Raw genomic sequence first — 10,193 nt, 5'->3', positions numbered from 1 at the left:
CTTTGTCCTTCCTCTCCCCCCCCCCCCCAACCCTCCTCTTCTGCCACGGCGTGGTACCCCCCATACACTACCCCAAACAAGAAAAAACTAACACGGATAATAATAGATAATATAGAAGAAAAAGGCCCAGAAGGCAAGAAAATAACAAGCCACAGGATAAACGCAGGGCATCACAGGGAGCAACAAGGGTTGGATGTGAGCAGAAAGAAAAGTGGCAGAGCACGAAGAGAAGGGGACATGTCCTCTCTCACTCTCTTTCCCAGTCTCTCTTCCTATCTCTATTTCCTAGTCTCTGTCTCTCTCCCTCCTAATTCACCAACCTCTCTCTCTCTCTCTCTCTTTCTCTTTTCCACTTTCTGTCTCTTTATCATCTCTCTCTCTCTCCCGGTCTCTGTCCCAGTGTCTCTGCATTTATCTCTTTTCTCTCTCTCTCTCTCTCTCTGTCTTTCCCTTTCTCTCTCTCTCTTCCCAGATCTCTCTTTCTCTCTCTCTACTCCAGTCACTCTGTCTCTCTTCTCCGGTTTCCCTCTCTCTCTCCTAGCCGTCCTCTCTCACTCTGACACCTAGTCTCAGTGCCAATCATCGCAGGCTGCTTTCTGATTGGCACAGCTGCTGCTTGTGTCATTGGATGTTTTTGTTTTGATTGGTTAATGCTCACAGTCAACAGCAGAGCTCAGGATTGTCTCAAGGAGTCTTTCCGTCACCCGACCGAGCTCTCTGATTGGTTGTATGGACAGTCCATCAGGAAAGTACAGTCTTATTGGCTAACGTGTGGGTGTCAGACAGCTCCCAGATTGGCTGCAGTGGCTGTGAGCTCATTGGGCACAACTTTGTAACCAGCTAAAAGCAGTTTTACTCAGTAGACAATGCGCTATCATTAGCCAAGGAGTCTGTCAGTCATCAGCTGCCACTGCCTGATTGGCTAAAGATAGATTAGGCTGTTGTCAGTTGTCTTGTTTGTTCATGAATTGAATAAGTGATGTGAGAGGATATTTCACTATGATCTTGATCTGCTCCCTGAACTTGGACTGAGTCACCACATAAATAAATGTGTTATTGCAGCAACTCAAATTCCGCAGCATAAATCCAACTTGTGAAAACATATATTCAGAATTGGTGTATTCATTGGGATCTTTTCCTGTAATTTTATAATATAAGAAATCTACAACATTCAGCAACCACAGAAGTATGAAGCTGCCAGATATGGCGAAGAGTAAAATCACAGACTTTCTTCTGCTTTCCATCTCAGGGTCAATGTGATTCTCCCCCTTACACTGACCCTTCAGTCCCTTCCTAACTTGACTGGCCACTAAAATGTATCTGACTGTCAGCGCATTGATCAACAGAATAAAACCAAATGGGAGTAAAGGGGTTAAAAACGTACTAAACCAATAAAATACAACCCATCCTGGATCAGTAAAAATGCTTGGCTTATCAATACAGAACCATGGCACACTGTCGATTATCTCTCCAGCTTCCTGTGTAAAGTACCAGGGGATGTTTTTTAAACAGAGCAGAGTGCCAGTTGTTCCTATAACCACAGCCGCAGTTTTCCCAGTGCAATATTTTGTTTTCAGATTCTGACAACAAATGGCCACAAATCGATCAAAGGAGAAAGTGATGGTGAACCAAACTGAAAAGTCTGTAGCTGCATAATTCAGGAAGTAGTTAGCGCTACACACTGGAGTGATGTCCAGGAAACTATAACCAAAATAATAATAAATGACCCTCCACAGTATGACCTCAGTGATAATGACCATCAGATCCGACATCGCCATGGCCACCAGGTAGCGAGAGGTGCAGGTGGAGAGGCCACACTTTCCCCGGGTTAAGATCACAATCGCCAGTAAATTAACTGTGAAAGAGAGAAAAGGAATAAAGATGACACATAGTTAAATCAAGCATTCTCTGTATCTGTCACTCACCTGATGAAGGAGCAGCGCTCTGAAAGCTCGTGCTAACAAATAAACCTGTTGGACTTTAACCTACTGTCGTGAGACTTGTTACTGTGCCTACCCCAGTCAAACTCCGGCATCTCCACATCACAACTGTGAGAGAGAGCAGGAAAATAGACGAGACATTGTCAAATTAATCATTCTCTGTATCCAAGACAGGAATCATGGCTCGTAGTTAGGCACCAATTTGTTTGAGATCTGCGTTTTGGGGATAAACCATAAGACTGTAAGACACAGGAGTAGAATTAGGCCACTCTGCCTATCGAGTCTGCTCCGCCAATCAATCATGACTGATTTTTTTTTTCATTCCCATTTTCCTGCCTTGTCCCTATAACACCTGATCCCCTTATTAATCAAGAACCTATCCATCTCTGTCTTAAAGACACTCAACGGCCTGGCCTCCACAGCTTCCTGCGGCAAAGAGTTCCACAGATTCACCACTCTGGCTGAAGAAATTCCTCCTCATCTCTGTTTTAAAGGATCGTCCCTTTAGCCTATGGTTGTGCCCTCTGGTTCTAGTTTTTCCTACTAGTGGAATCATCCTTACCATGTCCACTCTATCTAGGCCTCGCAGTATCTTGTAAGTTTCAATAAGATCCCCCCTCATCCTTTTAAACTCTAGTGAGTACAGGCCCAGAGTCCTCAACCGTTCCCCATACGACAAGCTCTTTATTCCAGGGATCATTCTTGTGAACCTCCTCTGGACTCTTTCGAAGGCCAGCACATCCTTCCTTAGATACGGGGCCCAAAACTGCTCAAAATACTCCAACTGGGGTCTGACCAGAGCCTTATATAGCCTCAGAAGTACACCCCTCCTATTGTATTCTAGCCTTGTCGACGTGAATGCTAATAGTGCATTTGCCTTCCTAACTGTCCACTGAACCTGCACGCTAACCTTAAGAGAATCTTGAACAATGATTCCCAAGTCCCTTTGTGCTTCTGATTTCCTAAGCATTTTCCCATTTAGAAAATAGTCTATGCTTCCATTCCTCCTTCCAAAAGTGCATAACCTCACACTTTTCCACGTAGTATTCCATCTGCCACTTCTTTGCCCACTCTCCTAACCTGTCCAATTCCTTCTGCAGCCCCCTGCTTCCTCAATACTACCTGTTCCTCTACATATCTTTGTATCATCTGCAAACTTAGCAGATTCAGACCCACACCAGGTTCAGACTCACACCAGGATCAGACTCACACCAGGTTCAGACTCACACCAGGATCAGACTCACAACAGGATCAGACTCACACCAGGATCAGACTCACACCAGGATCAGACTCACACCAGGATTAGATTCACGCCAGGATTAGATTCACGCCAGGAGTAGACTCATGCCAGGATTAGACTCACGCCAGATAAAATCAAAACACTGCAGATGCTGTAATCTGAAACAGAAAATGCCGAAAAACTCAACAAGTCTGACAGCATCTGTGGAGGGAAAATAGAGCGAATGTTTCGAGTCTGGATGACCCTTCATCAGAGCTAAGAGGAAAGAAAATCAAATTTGGCACTTTGATGGTCAGGGTTGGGGGGGGGGTGTGTTTGCTGTAATAGGAGAAAGGGGATGTAAATGAGGATGACGAAGGCTGAGAGAGGTGCTAAAATATCCATTAAGCGATCAGAATGTGTAAATCGCAGAATGGAGGTACAGATGGTTCAGGTAGTTGCCCTGAAGCTGGGGGATAGGGGAGGGGGGCAAGAAGGAGAGCAAGAATGTAGAAGTGGTAAAATGGGAGTGAGAAAGAAGGATGATAAAAAGGATGAATTAAATGAAAGGAAGAAACAGAATGAAATAAGATGAATGGAAACACGGTGAAGGTGGAGGATAGAGTTCAGGTGCTGAAGTTGTTGAACTCAATGTTCAGTCCGAGAGACTGTAAATGCCCAATCGGAAGATGAGATGATGTTCCTCCCGTTTATATTGGTGTTCACTAGAACATTGTGAAAGGCTAAAGATGGAGATGTGGGAAGAAAGCAGGGTGGTGTGTTGAAGTAGCAAGCGTCAGGAAGTTCTGGGTCCAGCAAAGCGGTCACCCAGTCTGCCTTTTCTCGCTCCTATGTAGAGCAGACAGCATTGGGAGCAGTGAATGCATTAGACCAGATTGAAGGAGGTGCATGAGAAGCGCTGCTTTACCTGAAAGGGGTGTTTAGGACCTGGGACGGTGAGCAGAGGGGCGATAAAGGGGCAGGTGATTGCAAGGGAAGGTGCCATAGGCGGGGGACGGGGGTTGGGGGATGGTGAGGCTTTGTGGGTGATGGTGGTCAAGGGTGTCCCAGAGAGAACTGTCCCTGTGGAACGCTGACGGGAGGCAGGGGGAGTGAGGAGAAGTTGTGTGGGGAGTGGCATCATGGTGGAGTTGGCAGAAATCGCGGAGGATGATCCTTTGAATGCGGAGGCTGGTGGGGTGAAAAGTGATAACAAGGGGATCTCTATCCTGGTTCTGGGAGGGAGGGAAGGCGGTGAGAGCAGTGGCCGGGAGATGTTTCGGATACGGTTGAGAACCCTGTCAGTCACAATGGCTGGAAAACCATGATCAAGGAAGAAGGAAGACATACTGGCAGCGCCATTTTGGAAAATGGCATCATCGGAAGAGATGCGGCAGAGACAAAGGAACTGAAGGAAATGGATGGAGTCCTTACAGAATGTGGGGTGTGAAGAGCAAGAACCATGGTAATTGTGGGAGTCAGTGGGCTTGTAATGGATACTGGTAGACGGTTTATCACTAGAAATGGAGACAGAGAGGTCAAGGAAGAGGAGGGAAGTGTCAGAGATGGACCATAAAGGTGCTCAAGGACTGGAAATTGGAGGCAAAATTGATTCTTTTTTTCGCAGGTCCAGACAAGAGCATGATGCGGCACCAAAATAGTGTAAATGTACCGATAAAGGTGCATGAGGTGCACAGGGTGAAAGAGACACATGGAAATTCTGTTGGAGAGAAGAGCAGTATATCTTCAGGGAAGGCATTCCTGGAAGAGAAATGGCAGCAAGTTAAACAGGGAGATAAAATCAAAATACTGCGGATGTTGGAATCTGAAACAAAAACAGAAAATGCTGGAAAATCTCAGCAGGTCTGACAGCATCTATGGAGAGAGAAGTGTGCCAACGTTTCGAGTCTGGGTGGGGGAGAACGACAAAGGGAAAGTAAATGATGATGAAGAAGGCTGGGAGAGGTTCTAAAAATGTCCATGAAGCGATCAGAATGTCTGAATGGCAGATCAGAGGTACAGATGGTTCAGGCAGCTGCCCTGAAAAGGAGAGGGGGGGTGGTGGGGGGGTGGGGTGCGGGGGGGGGGGGGGGGGGGGGTGGTGACGGGCAAGAAGGAGAGCTGGAATGGAGAAATGGAAAAATGGAAGTGAGAAAGAAGGATGATTAAAAAAGATGGATGAATGAGATGAAAAGAAGAAACGGAATGAAATAAAATAAATGGAAATGGGGTGAAGGTAGAAGGGAGAGTTCAGCCTTTGAAGTGGTTGAACTCAATGTTGAAATTGCAAGGCAGCAAAGTGGCCAATCGGAAGGTGAGGTTTTGCCCTTCCAGTTTACATTGGGGTTCACACACCAGGTTCAGACCCACACCAGGTTCAGACCCACACCAGGTTCCGACTCACACCAGGTTCAGACCCACAGCAGGGACAGACACGGACCAGGTTCAGACCCACACCAGGTTCAGACCCACACCAGGTTCAGACACACACCAGGGTCAGACACACACCAGGTTCAGACTCACACCAGGTTCAGGCACACACCAGGGTCAGAGTCACACCAGGTTCAGACTCACACCAGGTTCAGGCACATACCAGGGTCAGAGTCACACCAGGTTCAGACCAATACCAGGTTGAGACCCACACCAGGTTCAGACACACATCAGGTTCAGACCCACACCAGGTTCAGACACACATTGGGTTCAGACACACATCAGGTTCAGGCACACCCCAGGTTCAGACACACCCGAGGGTCAGACTCACATCAGTGTCAGACACATACTGGGGCCAGACAGATATCAGGTTCAGATCCACACCAGGTTCAGATTCACACAAGTCTCAGACATACACCAGATTCAGAGACACATCATGGTCAGACACACATCAAGTTCAGACACACACCAGGTTCACATACACGCCACGTTCAAATTCACAACAGGTTTGGATACACACCAGGGTCAGGCTCACACCAGCTTCAGACCCACACCAGGTTCAGATTCACACCAGATTCAGACCACACCAGGTTCAGACTACACCAGGTTCAGATTCACACCAGATTCAGACCACACCAGGTTCAGACTACACCAGGGTCGGACTCACACCAGGGTCAGACCCACCCCGGATGAGACTTACACCAGATTCAGACTCACACCAGAGTCAGACCCACGCCAGGGTCAGACCGACACCAGGTTGAGACACTCACCAGGTTCAGATCCACACCAGGTTCTGACACACACCAGGTTTAGACTCACACCAGGTTCAGACACATGCCAGACTCAGACTCACATCAGGTTGAGGCCCATTCCAGATTCAAACCCACACCAGGTTCAGACACACACCAGGGTCAGACACACATCAGGGTCAGATTCACACCAGGTTCAGACTGACACCAGGTTCAGATTCACACCAGGTTCAGACCCACACCAGGGTCAGACTCACACCAGGTTCAGATTCACACCAGGTTCAGATTCGCTCCAGGTTCAGACCCACACCAGGTTCAGATTCACACCAAGTTCAGACTCACACCAGGTTCAGACTCGCACCAGGATCAGATTCACACCAGGATGGTCATATTTGAACAATGTTCTCTTCAATTTCAATAACTACCAGAATTTGCTGAAAGTATTGGACAGATGAAAGCAAATCATCTTGATATTTTTGGGAATTTACAAAATCTCAGCCTCATGACTAACCTCAGAGCAAGTGGAGTTAAGGCACCTCAGCAGAATGACAGCAAACTGGCTACAAAATCACAATGTGGAGATGCCGGCGTTGGACTGCGGTAAATACAGTAAGAAGTTTAACAACACCAGGTTAAAGTCCAACAGTTTTATTTGGGAGCAAATGCAACTAAGATTTGCTTCCAAATAAAACTGTTGGACTTTAACCTGGTGTTGTTAAACTTCTCACAAAATCACAAAACAGGGAAACGTGTTTCCAGGGATTTACTCAGACTGATGGAAGGTGAAAGGTGCTTGCTCACCTGGTCAGCTCTGGGATCATATTCCATCACACTTTATAGAAATGATATGGCCTTGGGAAACAGAAATATCATTCCAAATTTTTTACTGTCATCTCCACATTGAGGAAGAATGCAACTACCTCCCTGAACCCATCAGTAATAATTGATAAATTAAAACAGTAGGGCTAGTATTCCAGAGACCCAGGTTAATTCTTGAGGAGCCGGGATCGAATCTCACCATAGCGTATGGTAGAATTTAAATTTTACTGTGTGCAGTTCTGGTCACCCTATAATAGAAAGGATATTATTAAACTAGAAAGAGCGCAGAAAAGATTTATTGGGATGCGCATGGGACTTGATAGTTTGAAATACAAGGAGAGACTGGATCGACTGAGACTCTTTTCCCTGAAGCGCAGGAGATTTAGGTGCGACCTTACATAGGTCTATCAAATAATGAGGGGCATAGATCAGTGAGATACTCAACATCTTTTCCCAAAGGTAGGGGAGTCTAAAACTAGAGGGGATAGGTTTCAGGCGAGAGATGCAGAAAGGGTCCAGAGAGGCAATTCTTTCACACAGACCGAGAGGGAGGGGGTGGGGTGGGGGCGGGGGTGGGGGGGGGGGGGGGGCTGCTGAGTGTCTGGAACAAGCTGCCAGAGGCTGTAGTAGATGCGGGTAGAATTTTGTCTTTGAAAATGTATTTAGACTGTTCCATGGGTAGGATGGATATAGAAGGATTTGGGCAAAACACGGATAATTAGGACTAGCTTAGTGATTAAAAAAGGGTGGCATGGACAGGTTGGGCCGAAGGGTCTGTAAACCTCTGCAATCTGTGACTCTCGACATCGCAATGATCGTTTGAGTCTAATATGTCCATGTTGTAGATGTTGCTCCTTGGTCCACCTAAAACGATTAACAAATGCTTGTAGGTATTAAAGTGCCTGAATGGAGTGGAAGGTTTTTGGGGTTCGGTTAGGGTCGGTGGGTGTCACAGGTTAGCACGAATAGAAAACCCAAACAATGCAGCACAGTGCATCTCCAGAAGCATGGAAGTGGAAAGTAAAGAACACAAAGGATCGGAAGTCTCTCACACTGCTGTGGGATGAGTAAATATCAGTAACTCATTGATATTCCTTTACTTTTGAAGCACTTCAGTTTTAAACAGAATAATTCAGATGTTTAAATTTACAATCTCCTGCGCAAATATCTTCAACAGCAAAACATTTCCTTTTTCCAATATAGTGCCATGAAATGAGGAATTTAATCCCTAAAAATAACAGTAAATGATTTCAAAACAGGAGCAGTTTATTTTATTCCAGAGAATGACTCCCACAGTTTGAACTGTACACTGACAGATACTCCCGGTGTACATATTCAGTGGAGTCCGGTTTTACCCTCTGGTAAGCGACATATACTCAGTACAATTCTGCACTGACAGATATTCCTGGTGTACATGTTCACTCGAGTTACTTTTCCACTGTGGTTAATGACCCACACTCAGTACTTTTTTACTCTGTCTCCCTCCCACTCAGAAACTCCTTCAGTTTGCGATTGCTGAAACCTGGTTCAACATGACACCATATTCCACGAAATGTACTAACTTAATAATTTAGTAAGAAGTCTCACAATACCAGGTTAAAGTCCAACAGGGTTATTTGGAATCACGAGCTTTCGGAATGCTGCTCCTTCATCAACATTTAACCTGGTGTCGTGAGATTTTTTACTGTGCCCACCCTCTTCCAACGCTGGGATCTCCACATCATTGATTATTCAGAGTATCTGTGAGTTTCAATAGAAGTGTATTATCTTCTGAGGACAGAGATAATACAATACATCTGTCTGATGGGGTTCCTGTACAATTGTGACAATGAACTCAGTTGCAGAATAAATTGTAGAGTAGCTCCCATACCGATTTAGACAATTTCACTGGTTAAAGTCGCTTACCAGGAACACCAATAACAGCAAGGATCAGATAGTATATTTTCTTGACTGCTTGAAATTCCAGATACATTTTCAGCTTGAGGTGATGCGTCCCTTCACTCTGCAGGCAATTTCTATATTCACTTTGAGGTGGTCCGTTCCCAAAGCCTTTCATTTATACCCTGTGATATCACCTCTGGGATATTATTATTGCAACATCACTCAACTCATTTTTTAATTTAAATGAATCAACAAATGATGCCATTTGTATTGTTGATGGGATATGTTAATTCCTTATATTCAGTTGCCACATCCCAGTGCCTGGTGAATATTGATCACATTACTTAATCAGCTAATAAAAATCAAAACTTTATTCTCCACCAAAGCTGCTGACAATACTAACACCGCATCTCTAGATCTCATATTGATTCAGTGATGTTCTTCGCCTGGCTATGACCTTTCCATTATTCTGATGTGGAGTTGCCAGCGTTGGACTGGGGTAGGCACAGTAAGTAATCTCACACCACCAGGTTAAAGTCCAACAGGTTTATTAGGGAGCATGAACTTTCGGAGCGCTGCTCCTTCATCAGTTTATTTAATAGCTCGTGCTTTTAAATAAGCCTGTTGGACTTTAACCTGGTGTTGTGAGACTACTTAGTGTTTCTGTAATTCAATTCCAAACGTCAGAGGATCTCTCTCAGGGCTGTTCTGCATCATCTTGGGATATAATTGACCTATTTCAATGTTAATATCCAGTTAAGACAATCAAGTTCAAGATTTGTGAGTGCCCACATAAACATAAGAACGTAAGAACTAGGAGGAGGAGTAGGCCATCTGGCCCCTTGAGCCTGCTCCACCATTCAATAAGATCATGGCTGATCGCTTCCTGGACTCAGCTCCACTTACCCACCCACTCACCATAACCCTTAATTCCTTTACTGTTCCAAAATTTATATATCTTTGTCTTAAAAACATTCACTGAGATCGCCTCAACTGCTTCACTGGCTGGGAATTCCACAAATTCACAACCCTTTGTGTGAAGAAGTTTCTTCTCAACTCAGTCCTAAATATTCTCCCCCTTATTTTGAGGCCATGCCTCCTATTTCTGGTTTCATCAGTCAGTGGAAACAACCCCCCTGCTTCAATCTTATCTAT

The 10,193-nt window shown here is 45.3% G+C and overlaps 1 protein-coding gene across 1 annotated transcript; it reads right to left on the bottom strand.

Moving 5' to 3' along the window:
• Positions 1 to 944: 944 nt before the first annotated feature.
• Positions 945 to 9,213, bottom strand: LOC144505421 (putative G-protein coupled receptor 139). The gene is made up of 2 exons (XM_078231532.1): positions 9,063 to 9,213; positions 945 to 1,855 (listed from the first exon to the last, which is right to left on the bottom strand). The coding sequence occupies exons 1-2, from the start codon at positions 9,211 to 9,213 to the stop codon at positions 945 to 947; spliced, it is 1,062 nt and encodes a 353-aa protein (XP_078087658.1).
• Positions 9,214 to 10,193: the final 980 nt, after the last annotated feature.

The sequence above is a fragment of the Mustelus asterias genome, chromosome 16 (genome assembly GCF_964213995.1).
Source record: "Mustelus asterias chromosome 16, sMusAst1.hap1.1, whole genome shotgun sequence".
NCBI classification, from domain to species: Eukaryota; Metazoa; Chordata; class Chondrichthyes; order Carcharhiniformes; family Triakidae; genus Mustelus; species Mustelus asterias.
Note: the sequence above shows the minus strand (reverse complement) of the source record. Positions and strands in the feature narration are given on the sequence as shown.